This window comes from Stylophora pistillata, chromosome 8 (assembly GCF_964205215.1).
Source record: "Stylophora pistillata chromosome 8, jaStyPist1.2, whole genome shotgun sequence".
In the NCBI taxonomy this organism is placed as follows: Eukaryota; Metazoa; Cnidaria; class Anthozoa; order Scleractinia; family Pocilloporidae; genus Stylophora; species Stylophora pistillata.
The window spans coordinates 28,277,672-28,305,295 of record NC_142526.1 but is presented as its reverse complement, the minus strand read 5'-3'; the positions used below and the strand labels follow the sequence as shown (position 1 = coordinate 28,305,295).

At 38.5% G+C, this 27,624-nt stretch overlaps 1 protein-coding gene and 1 pseudogene across 1 annotated transcript in view; one reads left to right on the top strand and one right to left on the bottom strand.

The window, feature by feature from the left end:
• LOC111345262 (sterile alpha motif domain-containing protein 9-like) overlaps positions 1-27,624 on the top strand; it is a 42,772-nt gene that overhangs the window by 7,959 nt on the left and 7,189 nt on the right. Inside the window, 10 exon segments of the mRNA XM_088730830.1 lie at positions 1,264-1,375; positions 10,316-10,368; positions 10,895-10,951; positions 11,647-11,970; positions 13,217-13,410; positions 14,958-15,111; positions 15,956-16,046; positions 16,333-16,410; positions 16,712-18,747; positions 18,749-22,540. Of these exon segments, the coding sequence (XP_088586956.1) occupies positions 1,291-1,375; positions 10,316-10,368; positions 10,895-10,951; positions 11,647-11,970; positions 13,217-13,410; positions 14,958-15,111; positions 15,956-16,046; positions 16,333-16,410; positions 16,712-18,747; positions 18,749-22,540 (6,864 nt within the window). The 5' untranslated portion in view covers positions 1,264-1,290.
• Positions 4,771-6,342, bottom strand: LOC148725736 (uncharacterized; annotated as a pseudogene).

Here is a 27,624-nt window from a genome sequence, read left to right as displayed (position 1 = left end):
GGTTAAATCTTTCTAGATTTTTGCATAGTTTGCTGTGACTGAAACTTTGCCAATCCCGTGAAGTTATTTCGTCGCACGGGCCTTGCAGATATGTCGAGCAACTGGCACTTTCGCCTATGTAGCTTTCTGCTTTCTGTGCGCGCCAAAATCTAATCATTGCTTTGTAGTAAAGTCGTTCACAATACGGCCAAGGTTGCAGAGAATGTTAAGTTCGTGGACGACCTCCAGCAAGCGCTAAGAGAAAGCTTAGCTTTGTTTCTGGTTAGCTAATTAAAATCTGAACAAAAACTTATTAACGAGAACATCGTTGGAAGGGGAGATGTTTTTGGGCAGTTACCGAAGGGGTTTGGAAAGAGTTTAATCTTTCAACTGCTGCCTAGAGTGTTGAAATTGTTGAGCTAGGAAGGCCATGGATTCTCTTCTAGTCTCTTGGTCATTGTCATTTCACCTCTTCTGTCGATTATTGAAGACCAAGTTAAATACCTTTGATCATTGGGAATTGATCCGATGCTGCTTTCAATGGGAAAAAAAAATGAAAGACCAAGAAATATTGGATGGAAAGGGTGGGTTTGCTTTATTGCAAATGTCAGCTTAGTAGTACAGGGTCGTCTACCCACGTCTAATAAGCAAAAGTTTCCACGCTTAGCTTTTCTTGTGGGTGGGTGGGTGGGTAGGTAGGTAGGTAGGTGGATGATATTTATTTTTAATGATGGTTACAGCTACATAGCTTTTGGGGGTCATGTATAAAACAATGAAATTAAATACTGGAACGAATAAAAAAAATTAAGTTTTCCATGACATTAATTTTTGAAGGAGTTGTTCATAGCTTTTATTTTCCTTGACTGATGCAAAAGCCTGGCATTTACTGAAGGTTCCTGTTAATTCCAAAAGTAAAACAAAATTTTGGGAAAACGACCTTTCTTTTTACTGGTGCAGAAATTTTTAATAAACTCCCTTTAAACATTGTGAAGAGTGAAAACATTCAAACGTTCTACTGCCGAGCAAGATATTTCTTTTTATCTTAACTTTGATATTTTATCTACTATTTTAGGTCTGTAAATTTAGTTTTAAAACTCTAGTCAGACATATAATTTAATATAAAATTGAAATCTTGATGTAAATTATTTTTAAGAAACAGGGCCCTTATGAATACCAGCCCTAGAGCTGAAAGGGCTACCCTGTGTGAATAAAGTTTTATTTCATTCAGTAATTGAACCCACATTCTGATTTTTTTTATATATATATATATATATTCTTTCCTAGACTGTGCAGCTCAAATGAAAGCATTGCATGATGCATATTGAGAAGTCAAAGCTATTCCTCTGTGGTTTACCTCCTGATTGCCAAGGCAGCACATTAAAGGATTTTCTTGAAGGTATTGTTAAACAGTTATGGAAAGAGTGGGTCATGTATGTAAGATTGCATGGTATCTTTTTTGGTATTATGTGGGGCTGTGATGTAGTACTTTTATTTGTGCCCAGTTATTGAAAGATGTGGCTTCCCTAACTTCTAAAATCATGTTTACATCACCACCTGTAAAAGAAAAATTAATTATGATATCATTAACTTAGGGCTCCAATCTCAGCATTTTTCTTTGGAACCTAAAACTGAAAAATGTTTGCCTGAAAGAGAATTTGCGAAGCTAGAAAAAAGAAATAAACAATGGAAGAGAAAACAAAAAAATGCAATTTTTACCATATTACTTGAGATACAATATTGCCCACCTCAATGCTTGTCCTTAAATAATCAATCTGATAATGAACCAGTGCTCCAAGCTGTAACTTAAATATATATGGGCTATTAACCAAGCGTGAGGTCAGGATGGCTGGATATTGGCCAAGTTCTTTTTAGGCAAAAAAATAACAAGGCTAATATCCAGCAATTTTGACTGAACAAGCTTGGTTAAAAAAGGATTTATTATATTGCAAAAAGATTTCACTTTAATAAGAATTAAGAATGAATTGTTTACTTCGAGAGCCTGGAAAGAAAGGCAATTGTGTTTGTAGCACAACAAACTCACCAGAGTCATTGCTGTTTTCTTTGTGTTTACTATCTTCTGCCGCCTTTTGTATTTTCTTTGCGGAAATTGTCCAAGAATTACAAACGTAGTTCTAATTCTATTTTTTTCATGCACGGGATCAATGTGGGCAAGCCCAAGCTATTCAGGTAGCCAATCAGAAGACAGGATTTGCTTTATTTTGCTCACTGGTGCTGCGAGCGATGTAATAATAGAGATTATTGGGTGCAGCATACATGAACTCTAAAGAAAGAAAAATGCATTTGAACAAATATATTCTGTGCCTGAAAACACCTAAGATATTACTTCTCAGTGGTTGCTCTTTGAATCTGCAAATTATGCCCTGTTCCAGTATAACCAAAGGTATAACATTTTAGTTCTGCTGTGACACAACAATAGTTATCTCACAACCATTTGACACCTGATGAAAAACAAATTCCTTGCAGAAATATCTTAATTGATGTGATTGGCACATCATGAAAACTAAGAGGAAATCAGGACTCGACACTAACTTTTGGCACTACTTTCTATTGTGGAAAGTTATTGTATAATTTTACTTTCCATGGTTAAACTTTCCTTTCCAAAATATGTGGGACCACATAATTCAGTTACCAGGCAAATAATGTGTAGAAAATAGATACTCCATCGTGTCCTTTAATATTAGCCATGTGAAAACTGTTGCTTCCATTGAAAAACGAGCTATTTTTGTCTGCTGTATTGGGAAATTCCCCACAAATTTTACAGGTCATCTTTCCCTCAACTTCATTATATGCCAGCCAACTGAACTCATTTTGCCATTCTTTCCGGAATCCACAGCCAATGCAAGCAGCTTTCTTTTCCCATCATACTTCTCTTTAGCCGTGTCAGACATCAACATGTCGCTGCTTGTTTGTTTTTCGTCACCTTGATTAGAATTGCCTTGTTTGCTTGCGAGGCAAAGTTCGCCATAGGAACCTTGAGGGACAAGCTCCTTTACAAAAAGCCGTTTTTTTGCCTCCAATTCCTTTCTTCACATCACTTGGGTGAAAATGCAAAGAGCATACCTTTGCGGCCTCTGTGAGTTTGAAATGCAGGCCAACATCTCGTCCTATTTTCACTAGCCATTCTTGTCAAAGATTCTGGTCCTTCAGGAAACCAAAAATCCAACTCGATTCCCTTCCGGATCAACAGTTCCCTTCTGTGTACAACCAGGCACACAACAGTAGATATTTGACCTGTAACTCATATTGGGTTCACTTATTTCGAAATTGATCACGAAACTAATGATAATATTAGTAATAATAATAATAATAATAATAATAATAATAATAATAATAATAGTAATAATGATAAAAATACAGTTCTTGAAAACGCATTATACATAAGTCTCAATGCTTTTACACAAGATTTAAAGTAATCACAAAATAAGATAAGGTGAGTCTTGAGCCTGGTTTTGAAGGAATCTAAGGTTTCAGAATTTCTTATAAAATCAGGAAGTGTAAAGATTATGAGCTGGAGCGACATATATTGTTGATGTGGGTGCGAAGAGTGAGGGTAGAGTCAAGAGTGACGCCGAGATCTCTCACTTCATTTACTGGTTCGACAATAGCAGTGCCGACTCTGAGGTGTGAGATGCTGTTACTGGGCGTGAAGCGAGAGTAGAAGTGGATGACTTCAGTCTTGGTTGGGTAACATTTAAGACCGTTCTGCGTGTTCCAACATAGAACATCATCGATGCAAAGTTCAAGCTGTTCTAAGGCAACACGATGATTGCTCGGCTATATTATGATATAGAGCTGAGAATCATCAGCATACATCATCACATCTATGCGATGAGCTCTTATAACATCTTTGAGAGGACCATAATACAATGAAAACAATAAGGGCCCAAGTACAGAACCTTAAGCCGAAAGAGTTACATTTTAGATCGGAGTAAGTTCCATTAACTACAACACGTTGAGGTCGATTCTGAAGACATGACTTTGGCCCTTTGAGGGCAAGGCCAGAAATCACATATTTATTCTCCAATCGGTTGATTAATATTTTGTGGTCAATGGTATCGAAAGCTGCTGATAAGTCCAAAAGGACTAGGACGCATTCATGTCGATTATCAATGGCAGTATTGATATCATTAAACACTTGAAGTAGTGCTGACTCAGTACTGTGATATCTTCGGTATGCTGATTGCATCTGAGCATAAAGTTGATGATCGGTTAGGTGATTGTCTAATTGAACAGCAGCAATTCTTTCCAGCGTTTTTGAAAGAATGACAAGTTGGAGACTGGGCGGAAGTTGTTGTCTTCCAGGTCTAGAGCTGTTTTCTTTAAAAGCGGATAAACAATAGATTCTTTTAATTAATTAATTAATTAATTAATTAAAGACGATCTAAACGACCCGTTTGGCCAAAAAGAGCTTCCAACCAAAGAAAATTGCAAACTCCCTAGTGTAAAGCTTGTAAAACGAAAGTTGTTTATCCTAAAATGCCTCGTTTTCATGTCTGGGTACCAGTTTTTTCACGCACATCCGCCATTTAGGAATTCGGTGTACCGTAATGCCTAAAGGCAGTACAGTGCAGGTATGTTCGTAAGAAGAAATATGTTCAAACAAATTCATAGTCAGTTCTCTGAAATGCCATTTCAAAGTTGATACCAAGAAAGTTTTGGGACAAATACAGTATATTCAAAACCAGTTCTAAGCAAACAATCTACAGTATTGCCTTTTTTTGGAGTTCTTTGTGACACTCTAATGAGCAATGAGGAGAAATGAAAAAAAAATTAAAAGCTGTATGGCTCGAGCCCTTGAGGTCTGATCATATCATCATCAGAGCCATCAGCTGTCATGAAAGTTTTGTGGCAAACATCTTGTATGAGGAGAGCTTTCGCCATGCCTTCCCAATCTATTGTGTCCTGAGGATTCTCCTTTTCTTTGCATTTTGACTATCATATCACATGTCCAAATTCTCGTTCTCCTCTAGCCATTTCTTCATTGCTTTGCCAATCTTTGCCTTCATCTGTTTTCCAAACCCAACATATATAGGCTGAACTTTGTCTTTATGACTTTCTGGGAGGAGATAAATGATGGCATTGCTCTCCTTCATGCACATTTCTTGAAAGCCCTTCTCTTGTTGAAATCCAGCAAATTGTCAGCAATTATTACTTTCTCTTGGAAAGAAGTTCCAATCCCTGGCATCAATGTCCTTCTTACCCATGCCTGGTTTAACTGGTGGTCCGTCCAGGCACAACTTTGAAAATACACATTAACATCTCGAGCATACTAGACTTTCTCAGTACTAGACTCGTCCCCTTTGCCTCAGAACACAATTGCAGGTTTTACTTGTTGATCTCCCTCTGCCTGTATGCACAGCTGCAGTGTAGCCTGCCTTTTGTCAAGACCAGAAGAGGGTTGAGAAACCCCAAACCTGCTTGTCACCTGTTACATCATAGGTTTTATCCTGATCTACAACAAAGGGCAGAGGAACTTGATCTATATTGTATCAGTTTTGTGGTGTTCATTGCCCATACTTCACATTCTGAGTTGAATTGACTTGTCTTCTTCTTAACTTAACAGGCTCCCTTAGGTCCCAGTGAAATTTCTGGATTGTTTGTCTCCCATCATCAGCTGCATGATTTTTCTTCTTTGTTCTTCTCCAGAATAAAATACCACATTTATTAAATTTCTGAAACCAGTTATCACTTCCTTTAAACTTAGAGGCTTCTTGTTTTCCATGGCATTCTTCAATTTGGATTTAATTTTTTTTCTTTAGCCATAGTTTTGTTACTTTGAATCCTTTTGCTCTCCTTAATTTAAATTCAGCAATGACTCTTGCTAATGCGAAGGGATATTTTTCACTGTTCTTTGCTTTTTCGTTAAATAGCTTTCTCCTTCACACCTCCAGCATTTTCCTTTTGCTCGTTGCATTCAAATTTGGCTTTGGTCTTATTTATACTATTTTCTCATTTTATGACGTGACTTGCGAACTCCTCATTTTTCTGCAACTTTTTCCCACTTCTTTTTAACGTTAAGTTCACTGAAAAGGTCTAAACGTTAAAGTGTCTTTGCCTTGAATTCAACTGTGTATGTGAAGGTCTTTTAGTTCATTCAGGCCTTTCAAAACACTAGTTGACTGTCCTTTGGCCACCGACCTGGCTGATGGATTTGTTTGTGGTTTTTACGGTGGTTTCACACGTTAACTTCTTTCGAGAAAGGGATTTTCCGCTGTCTGTAGTTTGTAGGTTGTCCCGTGCGGGAGTTTGCGCGTCCACAATAGAAGAATCTCCAGTGGAGATGTCGATGAGCAACTGGTCGACAACTTTCGTGCCCCCGTTGCCGGCATGTGTTTTGGTCATGACTGATTGCACCTTATTGTGACCGTTTAATAGCAAAGAATAAGTCCAGTGGAGTTTTGTCGCAACGACAAGGATGTTACCTTTGCTTCTTTCCTTTAAACTTGAAAATTTCGTGTAGTTTCGGTCGAAAATTGCAGAGCTTGATCGAAACACGTCCACCGGAGAGCGGGAAATGATTCGCATTGATTTCTGGGATTGAATTGTGCAATCTCATGGGATCCCTACCCTGAATAATGACGAAATAGAACTACTGAACCAACGATAATTTCCAGCCTCTTTCCCCATTGTGACATCATATTATTCTTTTTATCGAAGCTCTATGGAAGTAAATAATGGATTGAGTGGCGATCTTGCTTGAAATTGTCGCTGTTCTTCATTTTAAACAACAGTAATGTTTCTGTTTCTTCCGACAAGGGGTCCATGAATGGGTGTTTTAAAAAAACTAAGACCATTGAAAACTAAAACCTAAGACCCGTCTTAGTTTTTGAGATTACGAAAACTAAGACCCCCCCTAAAATCAAATCCATTGAAATATAAAGTCAAATTGTAACCAAACCAGGTCTAATCTGTCAAATTATCTCCTGTCCGATCCTTTCCACCAAGTCTTAGGTCACGGTAAATTTACGGGTCTTAGTTTACGTAATTTCAAAAACTAAGACCCCTCTTAGTTTTCGCAATTACGAAAACTAAGACCCACACCAAACCATTCTGTAAAATTTCTACAAAGTCGAATTACGACCGTTGAAAGACTATCATTCATAAAATGACCAAAAACTACTATCATACGCATGCTAGACGATTTGCTTATTCATACAATTTGCAGACATATCAGCAGTTTGGCTTTAAATCATACACTACCTACGTACAATTGTACAATGAAAATATGCCTTGGTGGTTGTTTGTCTTTAATCAGTTTGTTGTTTATCCTTTAAATTATAAAATTGGCTTCCCAGTGCAGATGGATCGATGTTTTTTTCCTATCTCTGCGATCTAGATTACGTTACCTGTGACAGAGCTGAATAACATATCCACACGTGGTAGGTTTTGGCGCGGAAACTCGGATTTTGAGTCGTTCGCATGCCTGATCATCAAGTTTGATAGTAGGTTTTGGTTGTGTATCGGATAATTTGCGTATGGTGACCGAAACCTTTTCACTTTTTCAATTTCCAGGGCTTATCAAAGTCTATAGTATAGGCGAATCTGTAAGCGGTCACCCATGGGGAATGGTGGAGTGACCGCCTAATACAGGTTGACCTTCATCTATACAGACACGGTTTATTTAGTTTGCAGGTCAGTAGTGGCAGCTACTGAAAGCCCTGTAGTTCAGTTTTACTGAATGAAATTTTGATTTCAGCTCTTTATTCATCAACTGAAAACCAGCTAAGACACGACGCGGTAAACCCTAATAATTGCTGATCGAGTGCGAGCAGCAAAGATTGCTTAAAACACGAGCCTTATTCGTTTTTGTGAGATTTCTTTCATCATTCTCTGTCGAATTTCTTTGCTTTTTGTGCCTTTTTTTACTTTCACCCATGGACTCTTCTCCTTTTTATCTTTCTCCATGCACTTTCTAATTTTAATGTTGGGACAACACGAGGAAAGCTCATAAATCACGAGCCGAAGCCGGAAGCTTTTCAAAGCCACTCATCACGATGCGAGTTCACTCATGCGATCTTCCGTCACATTCACGCCCTAATCTCTGACAGCAAGGTGCTGTTGCGAGTGCTGTTACCATGCAAAGGTGTAATTGATTTACTCACGTCTGCAGCTTGGTTTCACGGGAAAAATAGCCCACTAAAAAAGGTGAAATGGGTCTAAATTAGGGCCTTTTTTTAGCGATTTACCGCTGTATTGTAGGCATGGATATGATGGTCACCATGTGAAAGCAAACAGAGCAACGCCGGTTTTAAAGTCAAATTCTTTCCTTCTTTCATTAAAGTTTCAGACGCGGAAATGTGATCTAGTTTTTAGAAATATTTTGACGGCTTCAATTATGCGGGAAAATGTGCAATCTGGCCTCCAGGACTACTTTAAATGTACCAAAAGGAATCAGAAAAGCCCTCTTAGGCCCAGTTCAAACGTCAAATTTCACATGTACCGAACTTAATGCGAAGGTTAAATGCATGTGAAGTGCAACATTTGAATCAATTAAATTCGAATGTTTTAAATTAACTGCGACTTTCGCCGTGTCTGTGACTGAAACAGTCGAAGATTCGACTCAGGTTCGACTTTTAATTCGAACATCGCATGTTACATGTGCCGAACTTAAAGCATGAATTATACGAAATTATCATGATCCATTTATTACCCACAACTCGCTAGGAATTCTGTGAATACCATGCACGAAAAAGCCAAAACAGCACAGAAAATGGTGGGAGACGAAGGAATTTGTAGTTCTTGCTTTGCAAAGACAAAATGTAGTTGTTTGACGTGCGGTAATTACTTCTGTATGAGGTGGAAAGTAGGAAAATCTGTGGCATATTGTGGGTCGTGTTTCAATGAAATGATGGAACGTGAATCAAGTCAAAGTATCATGACGAAAAGCCAAGATGACGAAGCAAGAACAAACAGCAAAACAAAAGCATCAGTAAAGCAATTAAGCAAACGCTCTTTAGACGTCTTCGTCTAGCAAATAAGAAGTGTCCCTGGGAATATTGACCGCAAACAGAGGTAAATTCGACATTTGAATCAAATGCCGTATTTAACTATTTTAGTCGACTCAAATTGAAGTCAAGTTCGGCACATGTGAAAATTCGATGTTTGATGTGGGCCTTAATGTTTATTGATAAAGAAACAACTTTGAATTGAACCCATACTGCGCGAGTTTATTTGACTACCAGTGGTGAAAAAACTGACCTTCTAATCCATGGACCACCCAGATGGACTACCTAAATGGACACTCCCTAAATGATCTACCCGTCAAAATATGAATTAGTTAGTGCTCTTCAAAGAACTGCCCTTCTGCTATTAGACTCACAATGTTTTGTATGATTAAAAGTTCCAAACACTCTGTTCTTCAAACTGCATCATGAAACATGCTGTACATTCCTTGCTTGGAACTGCATAGTTTTGTGTTTATTCATTTTCATTGCTGACTCAATGTACTCAGTGTCGGGATTCGTGTATCATGTGCAGTAAAATATTACATTAGTCTAAGTGGAACTTCCACTGAGTAGCCTATGAGGACTTTGAAAAGTCATTTAACGATTTTCAGTACTGATCTCTCCAGTGAAAACTATTACAAGGAAACTTGCAATATGTATATTTCTCTTATTCAACCTCCAGCACAATTTTGGTGGTAGCCACGGGTAACACGCCCAAGCAAAGCCCTCAAAATAGCGTCCTTGCAATATTTTTAAGCTTAGAAAAAGCAAAACGAAAGCATATGTTGGAATTAACTTGAAATAAATGATGTGAGAGCTAGAGTAATGCAAATCAACAGTTCATCTTAAATGCAGTGGTCAACGAAAATCTAGACCGATCACGATATACGTGGGTAATTTGTGACACAGTTCCTTCAATAGGAAAATCAGATCATGTTTTACTATTGATACTCTCGATCGATATATCGGTCGATAGTCGGTCGACGGCCAGGCAATAGTCGGTCGATATAGCGACTAACTATCCACCAAGTCTTGACCGAGTATCCGCCAACTATCGCCTATCGATCGAGTGTTGACCTACATATCAGTCAAGTATTGACTGACTCTCGACCAATACATTGACTGATGTACTGATCTAGAGTACCCACAGTAAGCATGACCTGCGTAACATTTGACCCAATATCCATCTTCTTTTTCTATAATATTGAGAACATAGTCAAATTTATATCCATAGATTTCGATTTCGACTTTTATCGTTGTTATTATTAGATGTGTTTTGTTTTGTCACTGAGGAAGATTCTGACGTGTTCATCATCTACACATTCTATTTTGAGTGAAAAAATTTTATATTGGTCTGCTTTCCCCTACAGGTGTTTATGGCTTTCCTGGTGTCATCACTAAAGTTTGCATTCCTTCGGAGAAGGCTAGTTTTACTTTATTTAAGAAGCAGTTCGTACTAAAGGAGAGATCGACAGTTTGAAACAAACTTGGTTTCAAGCTAATGCTCGACCAATTTGCAGGAATCACTGACAAAACATGGTTCTTTTCTGATTAAAGTACTGATAACAAAATCATTATTTGAGTCAAGAATCCCCTCCTCCCCCCCCTTCATGCATAGCTCATGATTGTTCAAATAGATGACACATGTATAGGTATGGTAAAGGTCACTGCATTACCGCCTTTGACAGTTAGTTCCAAGCAAACAGCTTCTAGGTATTTGCATATAAAGCTAATGTAGCAGCTGTGATTCTTACTTTTTTGTTTTTATCTTTAAAAATGCAAAACCTGTTTCCCATCACTGTTGTCTCCTATCCTCAACTGAGCGTCATGGCAAAATCTTTCGTTTCACTTATTTTTCACATCTTGTTTATATGGTTTGACAGTCTAGCAAGTCGTCCGTCTCAGTTATCTTTCATTAACAGCTTTAAAAATTTTATTTCCTCTTCCAGACATATGCTTTTGTAACAGCATCTCAAACGGAGGTAGTAGACTATTTGCTGAGAACCGTAAGTGTTCCAAACCAGTAACCTGGAGTAATTCTTCGATTATTTTTAAAGTCAATCTGTGTTGTTACAGATCTGGAACAGTGGTCCTCATGAGCTATCAAATCAAAGCTGAATGCCTCTTTCCTTTAAGGCTGGAAAGACTAAGGAGGTTGTGAGATAACTTGCTTTTGGCAAAAAACAGATAATGGTCGGATAATCATAGATTAGTCGAGAGATGGTGTAGTAAAGGATGACTTTACAAGATATACTGGGTATAAAACATATTTGCAGATGCGTAGCACATCACTAATGGCACCTTCAACCTGAGAACTAAAATAGCTAATTAAATATAACTTATAAGAAAGATGCAGGAGCTGGTTAGAAAGGCCTCGTGGTGAGCACATTCTGGCTAGATATTACATGGATGCTCCAATAAATTAACAACATTTGAATGGGTGCGTAGATTCAAAGATCAAATAAGCATTTATTCTTGACTTTGTTGGAAGGAGTTGTGCTTTTTCATTTTCATGATATTTAATGTACATGCTGTATGTATAAGAAAGATTGCAACATTTGGACCGTACAATGCCAGGCATTAAAGAAGGCGGTCAGCATAAACATTGCGATCTAAATCACACGTGAGGGGGATATATGACTACATCATGATAGATCATCAGTATAACTTGGAATAATTTATCATACTTCACCTTTTACAGACTCTCCTTTATTGTGATGGTAATGGGCAGTTCTATCAAATAAAAGCTTGCCAATACAAAAAACCGCAATACAAAACAAATCATCAAAGGGATAACTTACCAAACAACAAATCTCAAGCATTTCCAACGGGTGGAGCTGATTCTCAACCAGCCAAGTATACCCCACCACACCATGTTCATCAGCTGAGCCCAGACTACAGCATGCTATCGTTTTCAAAGCCGAAGAGAAGGAGGAATCGAGATGACTCAATAGTCTGGTTTTGTGGTGTTGGCTCTACTACACTGAAGAGGAAACATAAGATGAAAAAGAAGAAGAAGAAACGGGTTTGTGTTGGCCCTTGTTTGGCTTTATTGTGATATCTCAAAAATATTATTATTGATGTAAGAAACCAATTTATTTTATCATAGCAGCACCGAAGGGAAATATGCAATAGGAAGCGAATCCAGTGTTCTGATTGGTTACCTGATCGGGCAAGATGGGCCGATCTTGCCAGTTCAGGATTGCTCGCTTTGATCCCGTGCAAGAAAAACATTACTGGCGGACTTACAAAGTTCGTGAATAAAGGCTGATAGTTTTAAAGAAACTGTTTGGGGTGCGTCGGTGGGGGTAACGAAATAATTTGGATATATCAACAAAGTTGAATTGGTAAATTGGCTACCATAACGATTACAAAAGCTGACGTTTCGAGCGTTAGCCCTTCGTCGGAGCGAAACAACATGTTTATGGGGAATGTCGGCGATGGAGTTGCTAAAAGCGACGTGAGACAGTCAAAATAAAGAAACATAACCCTTGTTTTATTGTGCTACAACCACAGTTAGCTTTCTCTCCTGGCTCTCAAAATAAACAAGTCAAGAATGATTTGTTCGATTCATTCTCAATGAAAGTATGGTTTGGCCAGCAAACTCAAGTTCGATGACTGTCGCGACAATTTTCCCTCAAAAACAGTAAATGAACTGCACAAGCTACACCAAATCATACTGAGTACATCAACCACACCAACTTTTACCCACCCCACCGAACTACACTAATCTCACTGCACTTCACTGACTACACCAACTGCATCAACAACATCAACTGCACCAAACTGCTACTTTCTGTAAACTGCATAAAAATACACAAATTACGCTGAACTACATAAAATTTTATCAACCTCGCCAAACTACACTAATCATACCGACTGCACCAGTTGCAGCACTATAACAACTAAACTCAAATACACCGAAATATTTCTAAACTTACTCAACAGACCACACCAGCTACGCTGACTACAATAACTCAAAAACTGTACTACATGAACAAATTTCTTTGCATTTAAATTTTGTGCGACACACTCTATATCAGTGACGGTGGTCTTGGACCTGTTACCTCTTTAAGTTGGTTCATTCTCAAGAAAAGCGTTCAAGACTGTTCGAGAAACTGAGTGATTTGCCAAGGTTACTTTTCAAAACACTCCGAAAATCAGCTAAGTGTATACAAAAAAAATTCAAAGTTAGCGTAGTTTACTAAAAATGAGCAGGACATGTCGCCTTCTATTGGTACCATTCACTTTGAATTTTCTTCCATTTATAGTCATCGAGGCTCGTGGTTCTCGAAAGTGAGTCTTTTCAGTTTGATGATCTTTGTCCCGAAGGCAATAATTATGATGTGGACGGGGGCAAACCCAAAAACACAACAGGACAAGATGAACCAATGGTTGCACAGGTTGCTGGCCAAGAATCAACAAAGCAACATGAAAGGATTCCTGAATGTTTAGTCAACAAGAGGTACGATCTATTTTTGAGTTTGTTGAAATGCATTTGTAATAGTAAGCAGAATTATGCATATGTTTTGATTGTTTTTCCCGTATGTGTGTTGGATGACAGCCTGTGGGTCTGTGTAGCAATTAATCAAAGAAAACGTCAGAAGAAGTCAGAGAAGGCGTGGCAGGGCCTCATCTGCAACTCCCTTTTGTCACCACATTGTGACGTTATCTGTGATTTGTAGCTGAACAAAGATAGGGAAACATGGAATGCATGTTTAAATGGACACATTGTTATTCAAACTTGTGCTAAGTTGGAAGTCGTCGACAGTGTACTCAGCTCTTGAAAGTAAAGTAATTTGGTTCTATCAAATAAGTTGATAATGTAAATTGGCCACCGTAAAGGTTTAAAAATTGACGTTTCGAGCATTAGCGTTTCGTCAGAGCGAATGAAAGTAAAGGTTGATGCTTGTCCTTCTTGTCTACATGTGCCTTTACTTCTGACAGTTTCAAACTTTTATATTAATTTTTGGACTTAAAATGGCGTCATGATTCTTAAAGGTTTTCAACTTTTTACTCGTTGAAAGCCTCACTCCACGCACATGAGAAATTTGCAAATGACGAACCTGCATCTTGACAATCCAATTACATACCCATTTTAAAAGAACCCATCAGCATGAAATTTGGAAAAGGTTATTCTAATATTTGGTAACCATGCAATCTTAATCGTGTTTAATGACATGGTAATCTAGGGTGAATGTAACAATAATAATCATAAATGAATAATAAAGGTCTTTTTAAGTGAATTGCAAAATTCTTCACATAAAGATAAGGAAAACAAGAGTTACAATTACATTGGACGGGGTCTTACATATGCATATATACACTTCACAAGTTCATATGTTAATAATAGGTAATAAAAAGGGAATGCCTTAATATCTATTTACTTATTGAATATTAAAGAAAGTTACAAATTATGCTACTGGATACACATTAAAGCACTTGTTAACATGTGAGTCAGGAACAAGTTTCCATCAATTGAGTTCTCTTACAATCCCTTATGATCAGCGAAAGCACAGAAGTTTATTTATTGCGCAGTAGCTTTAAAGCCTCACTTGAAACCATCGTAGTATGAGTATCAATAGTTTCTACAAAGCACGACTCGCAAAAGCCTTTACTGATTAGTGTCACAATTTTTTCGGGTCTCAGTGGACACAATTTCAAGCTTTTTTGATATATTTTTTTTAAATTTAACCTATTTGCCGTTCGCTGCTGTTGTAAATTATCGGTATCGAAAGTTGTTTTTCTAAATTGAAGTACAGCAGCTCTTTACTCTGTGCAAAATTTCTTTGTTCTGCGTTTTTACACTTTCAAGTCATTTAAGAATACGACTAGAGTAGACGGTGTCTCACAGAACTTACTGAGTAAACTCTGACCCGTCTGTGTGTTTAGTCAGTTTTGCTAGAAGCTGAATTGATTAATAAATGTCGTTAAAAAATAAAGCAATTGAAGTTTGAAGCCTGGAGAAAATTTGAGAAGTGATAAAAGATGTCTTTCTTTATTTGGTTTCAGGTCTCATACGCAAGTCATCATTAACCATTGCTACCTTGGACCACTGTGCTTACAGTTGTCCATCCCGTCAGCTGTTGCTGATGTAAAAGCTGAGATAATGGAAAGGACCGGACTCCCAGTCAAAAGCCAGGCTCTTTACTTCAATGGGAAGAAGGTGAGAAGCACAGGAGATTGAGTTCAAAGAGACAAGATTTTGCTTCAGTTCATTAAGGAAAAATGTGCTGAGAACCAACACTGCAATGTTAGTAAAGAATTCTCTGCCTTGGGACTGCTTACTTTACTGATCCTTGTTGGCATGAAAAACTGCAATTACGCGAAATCTGTGGTCTGTGGCTCGGAAATTACCAACTCCCCGGTCTTTCATATATTAGATATAATTCACTATAATCCCGATTAGCTGACGTTGGTTGAAACTAACGAAAACAAGAAACGATTACAATAGTACTGTTATACAATAAACAACATGAAGAAATAACGAACAACACGACGGTTAAAGACTATGAAATACTTACATTGTTACGGCCACAGAAACATAACTAAACTGCGCTCAGCGAAAAACGAGAAAACGGTTATAGTATATGATAAATTATGCAGGTAGCAACAAGGCAACAACAAGGTGGCAACGAAATGGCAAAAAAAAAGCGCCTAAGAAACAATAAGTATAATTACAGGGTGAAAAAACTTAATAAATTCCAAAGACGCAAAAAGAAAAAAAACCAAGTTAACAGAAGAATGTTGCACAAAGAACTTACGGCATGCTTCAGAGAATTTAGTGTTCTAAAACAGTTATTATTCGATTACGGAGGATGCAAATACATTGAGATGAGCAGAGTTATATGTAGTTTAGCAGCTAAATCGTTAAAGGTTAAGCCATCGAACTAAATACTACCTACGATACCTATTCATGTCCTCAGCCAGAATTTGACTAAAAAATGCAAGGAGAAAAGAACAAGATAACAGGTAGCTGTCCATAATCTCAGTTGCATTTCTTTCAATAGTTATGCGATGACCTCTGTTTGGAGCCCTTGTTTGGTGATCATGATGACAGCCTCGCATTAACGCTATTTGAGGGCTCTCTTAAAGGTGGAGGTAGGGATGTAATTGTTATTTGGGATTTGGGGAACCCCAAAGGGTGAAGTGGTTGTCAGTACTCTCAACTTTTAATTCCATACATATGGTGACGTACAATCGAAAGGAAGAATGTTAGTGTTGTGACAATGAATTTCGTTCTTTTTTCCTGTGCAAACTTCTTGCTAGTGACGTAGACGTGCAATGTGACTATGTTAATTTAACTGTTTGGTTAGTAACAGATTTTGCATGTACAAACAAAGTCATAGTTGTCGCGGGTACAATTTATCTAGCTTTTAATTTGTAGTACGCCCAATGGGAGAACAAGAGCAAGCTGAAGGTGCCGTTGGAGGCGAAATAGTTCCGGTAATCTTACAGAAAGACGGTAAGCAATGATTGAAAGTTGTATTGCAAGTATATTCTAGCTACATCAAAACTTCTAAAATCATCTTGTCATTAAAGAAGTTCAAGATATTGGAATATTTAAAGGGTTCCTAGTGCACCCTTTTTTCAACCCTGGCCTTCAAATAAATTTTTAGTTAATTATGGAATTCAGAAAGGAATATAAAATCTAAAGACAGACATTATTTTTCCAGCTTGAACTTAGCTAAGAATTAAGCCATTGCTATTATAGCGATTGTATTTGCACAGCTCCATTCTCCAATATTTTCTTTTATCTCGTGCAGGAGAAACGCTATCAATGGAAAAATGGGACTCAAATAGAACAGCTGCCTGGCTCGATTCTATTAATCTGGGTAATAGGTATTCAAACATCTGTCGAAGAGAAGACATAAGTGGAAGGGCTTTGTTGTTACTAGCGTCCAGTAACAATGCTTACCTTCTTGTTTCAACATTAAAGTTAAAAGAAGGACCCAAACTTATTCTGATGGATGAGCTTGAACGACATTTGAAAATGTTTGAGCCAGACAAAACTCAAGCAGGTGGCACATCTACAGAGTCAATAAATGGATGGACTTGTGAGGAGCTTTGTTACTGGCTTAGGGACCTAGGAATCCCACAGGAATATTTAAATAAACTGGAAGATGAAGAAATGTCTGGACGAGCATTTCTGTTATTGAAAAAGTCTGGTAGAATGAAAGAATCTTTGCAACTGAAAGAAGGTCCATGGATTGTTCTACAACATGTGTTACCACCACATGAGGTGAGAAAAAATGAAAGTGCCACCAAAGATAACTCTCTCCCATCAATGGTGACGAAAGGTCTGGATAAATCTGTTGAGCTGCCTGCCTCAGATGATGTCATAATGAAAAACACATCAGATACATCACCCAAACCAGCTTTAACCGAGGAAGAGAGACTTTTGTTGCTTGGAAACGCACTCAAGCTAGACATACATGCTTCAAAGACCTCTAAAGACAGCACTCTTTGCAAAGTGAGATCAATATTCCATAAGCGTGATGGTGCAAATGCTCTAGAAGGGTTGTTCATCTTTGTAGTAATTACAAAGGAAACCATTTTAAGTAAAGACTGCGCTAGAAGACTGTGGAAGAAAATTATAGGGAACACAAATGAGTGGTTGAGATTTTTAACTAAAGAAGATTTGGAGACATTTTGGTGGGACAAAGTTTCCCGAAAGGTTGTGCAGAAACCAACCAACGAAGAACTATCTCTTCGGGATGGTCAAGTGAGTCAGATGTGTCTCGCAAAGCTTTCAGATGAAGAGTTAAAGAACAGTTATTTTATACTACTAATCGATAAACAACTTCTGGGCAGCGATACGAAAACAAACAGATTTTCTTGGGACGGAAAGGATAAAGAATTCTATGACATGAACTTGAACCTAGACAGCTGTTATCATGCTGCATTTGATGTAAAGAACCCAAGTCAAGACCCTAAGTTCAGCAAGTACGTTAAGTCACTGAGGAGTAAGGAGAGTTACTCCGAGCAGAATGATTCATCTCCAGCTGAGGATGTGAAGTCGCAGAAACCGCTCCCTTCCAATGCACAATACGAAGATCCCAGATCTTTTGGTGCCGGTTGTGGAAGAAGATATTACACTCAAGGCTGGGTTTTGAATTGTTGGGAGACGGGCACAATCGACATGATCACTCCAGTACATGAGTTTAAGATCTTGCAAGCAGGTATTCAATCCAATGAAGATGTGAATTTAATGAAATTTGTTCGTGAGACATTAAGGTTTGCATGTGCTTGTCTTAATGTAAGAACAAATGGAACGATACACTTTGGAGTAGCTGACGAAAATAAATCCAAAGCATGTGGGAACAAACCTAGAGAGATTGTTGGCCTTGTTGTCTTCAATAAGCCCTTGGTCAACGAGAAGCTAATTGAATACATTGGCAAATGTTTTGTTGGCGAAAGTAGAATTCACAGTTGTATCTATGAGTGTATTCGACCACCTGTGTTCATTCCCGTAAGAAGCTCTTCTGCTGAGGAAAAAGTGGTGATCGAGGTTGACATCGAACCAACACACTCTCTATGTGTAAATAAGATTTTTACAGCTTGTTTCAAAGGCCTTGAGGCTGAAGATTCAGATCGTGGAGCTTCAGCTTATGTAAGACATGGGTCGCAAACAAAGGCAATTGTTAGTCCCATTGAAATGAAAGAATTCGCGAATGACCGGCTTCTCAAATTAGACGAAACAAGAAAAAATCGCGAGCTAGCCTCGCAGAAGCAATCAGTGGAAAATCAAGACTCCGCCGAAGACCTTTACGCTAAACTTAAGAAACTTCTGTGCGGGAACAAAAAAAATGGTTGACTCCTCATTGTATCCGATTTTGGTATTAAGTAAACCCGATGCTGATATGAATCAGGACTTTCTAGACAAAACATTTCATTTCATTCAAAATATTGAGTGGAGCACTATCTTTGATTTCGATGATCAAGGTTCTTATAAGAGGGGCCTATGTAAAGTATTTATGTCTGGCATTAATCAACGAAAGGTGGAAATACGTCAAGCTGAGGATTATGAAGCTGATGACAAGGCCACTGAAAACATCTTGTACAATCCTTCTTGGATATTTGGAAATGGCTACTCTGAACTCCTTAGAGAGGCTAAAGGTTTTAGGCAGTGGCACAATTCTGAACGGAAAAGGGGTCTTAGTCAAGTAATACAGTCACTTTCAAGACAGATTCCTCGAGGTAGGGCAGTGGTGTTGTTTTTACTGTTATCAAAAGACTACAAGGAAGTTATGGATGTCTTTGAAGAATTCTGCACTTACCTGGATGGTCCTAACCAGCTAATTTACGCAGCTGAGAGTCCTGATATTGTTGGAGACTGGGAAGAACGTCTTTCAAAAACATGTATAGAGAAGCATCATCTTCCAAAGAGAGGCATTGTTGGAATGTCTTGGACTGAATTTCGAGAGAGCATGCTCTTGTTGGCCAATGAAACTAACCGAGATCAAAGATACGTAATCATGGCAAAAGGGAATCCTTTCCCTATGGGAAAACATTCCTTTAATAGAATTGACATTCTAAGTGCAAGAGAATGCGAAGAATTGACTGAGTTGAGGCCTGAAGAGCGCTTGAATAAGTCGTTAGAGGTGGAGTTAGATTTTTATCAAGGTGAACCTGTTAAATGGATGAATTTCTGGTTTACAGATGAACAAAGAAACCATGTCCTACGACGAGATAATTATTCGGAACTTAAGACATTAATAGAAAATATGTATAGTCTAAAACCCAAAGAGAAAGTGCAAACTATCACGATATATCACCATATAGGTGCTGGAGCTAGTACTATGGCCAGACAAGCCTTGTGGGATTTTCGCTGCAATTCACAGTTTCCTTACCGTTGTGCGGTGGTTAAGAAAATTGATAGCAACACTTGTAACGAAATGTGGCAATTAAGAAAGATAGGCCATGGCGAGGATACTAAAGGGCCCATTCCACCTGTTTTAGCACTTGTGGACGATACAGAAGACGTTTTGTTCAGGGAGTTACGCTTGCAAGTCATCGAGCAGACTAACAGAAGTTCGGAAACACAAGCAAACCTCCCTGTATGTGTATTTCTGTACTGTAAACAAACTCAAAAACCATTGGAATGTTACCAGAAGGAAAACACTTCTAGTGTTTACTTACAACAGCGCCTCAGTGAAAAAGAGGTAAAGTGGTTTGAAGACAAATACACGGAAATGAAACAGCAGTTAGAGGGCAAAGCTCCTGAGAACGATTTCGACAAATATGCTAACGAAAATTTGATTTCCTTCATGATAATGAAGGAAAACTACAACCCGAACTACACGTCAAGTGTTGTCGCTCGGAATTTAGATCTTGTGACAGGTAATGAAGTGATATTACTAAAGTATTGTTCCCTTCTTACATACAATCCTTACCCAGTGTTTGTGTCTTGTTTCGATACCATTATGGTACACCCTACGTTTCTGCGGAAAAGAACCTTCAGGGATTGGGTCGAAGATCTCACTCACTCAGCACGGATTTTCTTGCGAGAAAAGGATCGCTCTACAGATTCCGGCTCGGGAAAGGCCATCTCTATTGTCCATCCAGTCATTGCCAGTGAGTTGCTTGACCAGATAGCTGAGAAAGAGGGAACGACTCTGAGTCAAATTGCCGAGGATTTTTTGGAGTCCACTATTTTAAGTAGTGATCCAAAGTCGTTCACGTCGGCTGATCTTCTTTACGGAGTAAACAGAATGCTAAAACATCGAAGAAAACTAGAATATGGTGACGAGGAAGAAACGAAGTTTTCGCCCTTGATTGAAAAAATTTTGAACGTGAAAAGAGCAAGTGATGGGAAAGAGGAACCCACAATACAGAGTATACACAAAGCAGCATGCGTCCTAAGAAAAGGATTTGATAAGTTTAAGGATCCATGGCTCGCTCAACAAATGGCGAGAGTTTTTTATCTTCACGCTACAGTTCTCCCCAACCCTGACGAGTGCTTTGATAACGCTTTGCAGTTTTGCAACGAGGCCATTAGAATGACCCCGAACAATTCTTTTCTCTTCGATACGAAGGGCCGTATTTATCAAACTAAAATGAAAGTTTTGTTTGGCCCCATCCGCAAAGAAAACCGAATAGTAGAGATAGCAGAGGTTACACCTGTTCTTCCGCTTGCGTTTGAGGCGATGAAGTGGTTTGAAAAATCGCTCGCAACATCGGTTGATAATGAAAACAAATATGGCTTCAATGGTCAACTATACGTCATGTTCTACCTTTTGGACGTTATTCGTTGTGCAAAAATTTTCAGGGGGCCGGAGGGTTTGAAAAAGTTACAAGAGTATCTGGTTTATTGTCAAGTTATACCACCAGAAGTTGAGTCACCTTGGAGGGAGTATCACAAGTCTTTTCGAGAACTGAGTCACAGATTCAGTCTCTGCATGGAAGGAATTGTAGAAGACTTCACAATCTTCAAGGAAAATAGTGCAGCAGGAAATCGTCTTCCAAAACTCATTGCTCGGTTCAAAGCCCAGTATCTTAGCTATTTCAGTAAAGGTGAAGTAGAGTGGAATATGGAAAACCCAGAGGAGCGGCGCGAGTGCCGGTGGCAAGAGATAAACCACTATCTAGCTGGAGATATTTTTTCAAGTGTTTTTAAAATTGACCAACTTCTAACTGAGCAGCAAACTCCGCAAGAAACGCTAAAGCGACTTAAGGATTTAGCCCATGAGGATTACGCTGATAGTTCAAACACCGATTACCGTGTTTACAAAGACCTACTTCTGTATATCGCAACAAGCATGGCTCTTCATTCTCCATACAGCAGTACCTCAAAATCCAAAAAAGCTGAGCTGGTCGAAGAGGAATACAGAGAAATCTACAGATTTGTGGACTCGCTGGTTGCACTGGAACAACAGGATGAAAGATTTAAGAGGCTGTATGCACATTTGCTTAAAGTAATGTTCCTTTGGCCACGAAAGAAGTTGGAGCTAACTAACTATCGCGTGAAAGACTTCAATGAAGCATTGACAAAACTCAAAACCAGGTGGGCAGAGAGGGGGAAAGGTGAAACAGACGGCGATAAAATGCTTAAGCAAAACATGTACAAGCACATGCCTTTCAAGAAACTGACTAGACAGTATACTACACTTTTCTACTTGGGAAAAGGCTCAGGGTTAGATGTTTTTGTTCATATAAATGAATTGAAAACGTCTCGTGGATCTGTGGACTTTGAACATTCTGAAACGAGAGATAGACTCAAACGTCTTACAGGAGTGGTTGCTGGTAAAAATGTGATTAGGGTGAAGAATCCTCTAGAACTCAGTGAAAGTATCGATGTTTACTATTCTGATCGTGAGGGAGGATTTTCAAAGGAAGAAGTATTATTCTACCTAGGATTCAGTTGGCACCAGCCTATTGCCCTGGACGTTAAATATACCAGTCGTGAATACGTCCAAAGATCTATGGTATTAAACAATCTGGTCTCTGCTCATCAAACTCAATATCCTTCAGCCAAGAAATTCATGACATATGACAAATACACTTCTAAGCTGGGAAAGTTAAGGAGAAAAATCAAGGAGATTCAGTCTTTAAAAGAGCAGGGAAAGCAAGGAGAAAAACTGGATGAAAATCAGGTAACAAGTTAAACTTACAGTTTTACTAAATAGTCAGTGTCAGTTGGGATTGAAGGTATTTCTCGTTACTGGTGTAAACACAGGTTTCTTGTCTCACAAATCACATGACGAACAGGGGGAAAACCCAACTCAACCTTGATTTTTCAAAATGAGTTCTGAGACAGCCTTGATTTAAAGGCAACTCAAAAAGACAACCAGTTCTGGCTCATTTTGAAATTTCAAAAGTTCGCTGTCGTGCCTGAATTGTCGTCATTCATTGTTTGGATCGGCATCGTAAATAGCTCACACTCTCAAGCTCTCTCTTGACGATGTTGAGCTGAGCGTCTGATAGCATTAAGATGTGAAGTTTCACATTTTCTGAACCCGATGCTTTCCTGTTAATTGCGAGCTGAACTCCCTCTTGCGTATCCACCAATCTCAATCCTGAACCGTGAGGTCATCGTCCCTCTTACTTTTAAGATCAATGAAAATACCGAATCTATCTCCACCGTAAAAGTAGCAATAGATTTTGACTCCTCAGAAGTCTAAAGAAATTGAGGAGCTGCAGAAGTTCAATTAAGATGATCGGGGGATTGTTGATGATAAGAATGTAAACTCTACTTCAAAGAGAAAGGATAATAGCAAAGAGAAAGGATGATAGAAGATCCAGAGAGAATTGATGCTCTTGACAAGGAGAGAGAGAGACTCGAAGAAAGATTATCACTCCGTGAGAGAGTGAGAAACATCTTCAAGAACTATGGCTTAACAGTCTCAGCTGTTGTCTTGACAGTTGGAACAAGGATTGGAGTGATTGTGAGCACATTGACAAAAGGCTCGAAGTCTTTTGCTAAAGGAGTAGGGAACGGGCTTAAGACTCTCGGAGAAAAGATGGCTGGAATTCTTCCACACCTCATTGGCTCCATAGTCGGCTTCGTTTTCAGAGCTGCTGAATCAGTGATCAGCTTCTTCGGTCAAAATGCATGGCCTCTGATTATAGGCGTTGCAATATTTATGGTTGAACAATTTCAAAATAAGAGGCGATGAATCAAGTAGGCTGAGATCAGTCTAGCTGAAATCAATCCGACTTTACTTTGTATCGTGATTTTTCTCGCTGTCGCTGGAACTTAGCGTTTTGTTTGGAAATTTCCCTGAATTTGTTTGAACGTATTGGAATTAAATTCTTGTCTTCCATTTTAATAGTATGTTAATTTTTTTTATACAATAAAAAAAATGGAGAAGAAAAATGTTCAAGAATTATGAGCTGATGTAAAACGGCTCGGACTTAAAAAAAATATTCAAGACTCAGAAAGCAGAAGTTGATTGAGTTGTTATCTAATATTATTGACCGCTCGTTTCCTGACATTAATGCTCCAGTTCTCAGACCAACAAGATATGTCAGACTGCAGGTTGATGAATCTGAACAAAGGAGGAGGAGAGAAATAAGGGAAATTCAAAAGATGCTTGGATTCAGAAAAAACCACTTAAGATACGAGAGGTGAATGAAATAAGTTCGTTGAATACTACAAAAGTCATCAGTTTACAATTCAAGAGTCAGCAAGCGCGTTGAGAGGTTTCGCGAGGCAATTTAGAATTGAAGGTTTTGGATCAAAAGATTTCATGCAGAAAGCAAAACCTTAAGTCTTGAGAATCATGAGAGAAAATCGCTAGACTAAATCAAGATGATTCTCTTATGTGAGATGGTTAGAGAAAATGAGGATAGAACAGTCAAATGAAAGCTTGCAGTCCATGAAGAGTATTGTGCAAACAATGAGGCAGTCAAGATCGAGATGCCAGCAAAATACCACAACCGTTCAGTAAGAATGCCCTTTGTTGTTTATGCCTACTTTGAATCACTCACAGAACTGTTTGACACCAGTGAGTCGAGGAGCGATGAGAACTTCACCAATCAATATCAAAAATATAAACCATGTGGTTTCGACTATAAGGCTGTCAGCTTAGAGGTTAGGCCTTATTCTTAAGAGACAGTCATCTACAGAGCAAGAGGTGAAGATGAAGAAATTGCCAGATCTTTGTTGAAGTTCTCAAACAGAATATGAAAAAGATTCATAAGAAATTCTACTTTGCAGGAGATGATCTTCACCAACAGCGATATGCAAATGATAACTGCAGCAAAACACTGTTGGATACCGTGAGAAATTTTTGAGAGCGCCTTTGACAAAGTGAAAGACCACTGCCATTTTACAGGAAAGTATCGTGGAGCAGTGCACTACATATGCAACCTACAATTCAAGAAGCTGAAGTTCACTCCTATCATCTTTCACAACTTGGCTTACGACTATCATCTATTTGTTTAGAATCTTGGCAAGACTGAATAAAACATCAAATGCATTCCCACTAATGAGAGCTAAATCAGCTTCTGCAAAGACGTCGTTGTTGGCTCTTACATCAACTTAGAAGGTAAAGAAGTTGATATCAAGATTGAGCTTCGCTTTATTGACAGCTCTAAGTTTATGACCTCTTCTCTCGATAAACTGGTTTGTAACTCCATTCAAGATAAGCTGAAGGAAACTAAGAAAGTACTCAAGGACAAAATCGAGTTGGTCTCAAGAGAGGGTGTGTACCCATATGATTACATGAGTAGTATCACTAAATTTGATGCGACAAAACTACCGACTAAAAGAGGTTTTCTTTCAAAGCTGAATGACGGTGATACATCCGATGAAGATTATGAGCACGCAAAGGATGTTTGGAACAAGTTCAAAATGAATACGTTAGGTGATTCTCATGACCTTTATCTCAAATCAAATCAGACGTCCTCCTGCTGGCAAACGTGTTCGAAGAGTTAGAAACGTCTGTTTTGAGAATTAAGATCTCGACCCTACCTGGTATTACACTGCTCCTGGGTTGGCTTGGGATGTCGCATAAAAGGTGACAAACATTGAGCTTAAGCTATTGAGTGATCCAAACATGTTGCTGATATTTTAAGAAAGGAATTCGTGGAGGAATCTCAATGACATTAACTTGCTATGGAAAAGCAAACAACAAATATATGGGTGAAGCCTATGATTCGAGCAGGCAAACCAAATACATCACCTATCTTGATGCAAACATTTTCTATGATGGGCAATGTGTAAGCCTCTTCATTTCGGAGGTTTCAAGTGGATGACGGGCCTCGGCAAATGAAGTAATATTCCTTGTATCTTCGAAGACAGTATATCTTTATTTTCCAAAAGAGCTTCAAAACTTACAAAATGATTATCGACTCGCTCCTGAGAGGCTTACGATCAATAAGGTAAGGAAGTTTATGCCAATTATGAATGATAAGGGGAAGTATATCATTCATCACAAGAACCTCAAGCTATATGAAAGCCTTGGTTTGAGGATAAAAAAGATTCGCGAAGGAGTAAGCTTTCAGGAAGAACCCTGGCTAAAGAAACACATGGAGTTTAACACAAACCTGTCCAGGAATGCGAAGAATGAATTCGAAAAGGATTTCTTCAAGTTGATGAACAACTCTGTTTTTGGCAAAACTATTGAAAACATCAGGAATAGAGTAGATGTAAGATTAGTCAACAACCGAACGAAAGCACAAAAGCTTTCTGCAAAGCCAAACTCTACACATAGCACAATAGTTAAAAAAAGTCTCGTTACAACGCACAACAAGAACATTAATACAATTTCATAAGCCAGAGATGTATGGGGATGGTGTAAAGCTCCTATTCACAGACACTGACAGTGTCATGTATAAGGCTGAAACTGAAGACTTCTACAAGGATATGAGTGAAGATATTAAACACAAGTTTGACACAAGCAACTCTACCAAGGATCACATTTCAGGAATCTCAACTGGCTGTAACAAGGTTGTAGGCGTGATGGGAGATGAAGCTGGTGGAAAGATCATTGAAGAGTTTGTTGGATTGAGAGCAAAACTCTACAGCTGCAAGATACTTGAGGGACAGAAGAGAAGAAGTGTAAAGGGATTAAGAAGACTGTAATTAAGAAGAATATAATCATGACGACAATAGAGAGTGCTTATTCAGCAGAAACATAAAAAGTGAGGAACATGAATGTATTCAGGTCACATAAGCATGAACTATTCACTGAGACCATCCACAAGATAGCTTTGAGTGCTGATGAAGAGAAGGAAAGATATCAACTTTTGCTCATGGCCTCTATAGAATATGAATCCCAAAAATAATCCATTCAATGCACCTACAAATTCAGGATAGACAAGATACCTTTTCAATCTCTTGAGCAAAGAATTCAGAAATTCGATTATAGTATCCTGATTTGTCCAACGTTCATCCACAATAAGATGTGGGAAATTTCGGAGATTCGAATAAGGACTTACCTATCTTGACTCTAATCCAAGACGGATGATGATTGGTTCAAGATTATTAGTTATATGTACGAGGGAACCAATACACTGATCATCCTCTATGACTGCATTGCTTCGAGAGATGTGAAGCAGAGGACGAATGAACTCGTGAATTTAGCATCCAGCGCAAGATATAGGGGAATCAGCGTCTGGGTCCTCACACAGCAGATGACACGTATCACAAAACCATTCAGCAAAAACATCGCTGCCTTAGTTTTCTTCTATGCATCTTCGGCTAAAGATATGAAGATTATATCTGATGATTGTGCAGGTGATTTGATAAAGGGTGAGCAGATGGAATTAATAGCAAAGCTAAAGAGAGCAGAATATTCACATCTCATATTGTCACTTTGCCATCTATTCAGTATAAATTTTGAAACGTTACATTTAAAATGGATATGTCTGAACAAGAAGTAATCACAGATGTTATGAACATTCTCGAGGCTGAACCCACAAGTGATTCGGATCATCGAGAGCAACTTGCTGTTCTCGTTGCAAGTGGTAAAGCGAAGGAAATGATTGGTGTATCTCTCACCCAGGATTAGGTCAAGAAGCCTTGTCAACAAGATGTTAAGAAGTACTTCAAGAGATATAAAGCTTCATTGTCTTCAAAGACTTGCGATGCAATGGTTGATACATTGCTTTAGCTTCCATATAAAGCATTGGCTCATTTTCTCCCTATTGACGAAAGAAAGATTCTGAGGGTCTTTAACGATAACTATACGGTAAAGAGAGAACTTGGAATGATTGCAAATGGATTGAGGCT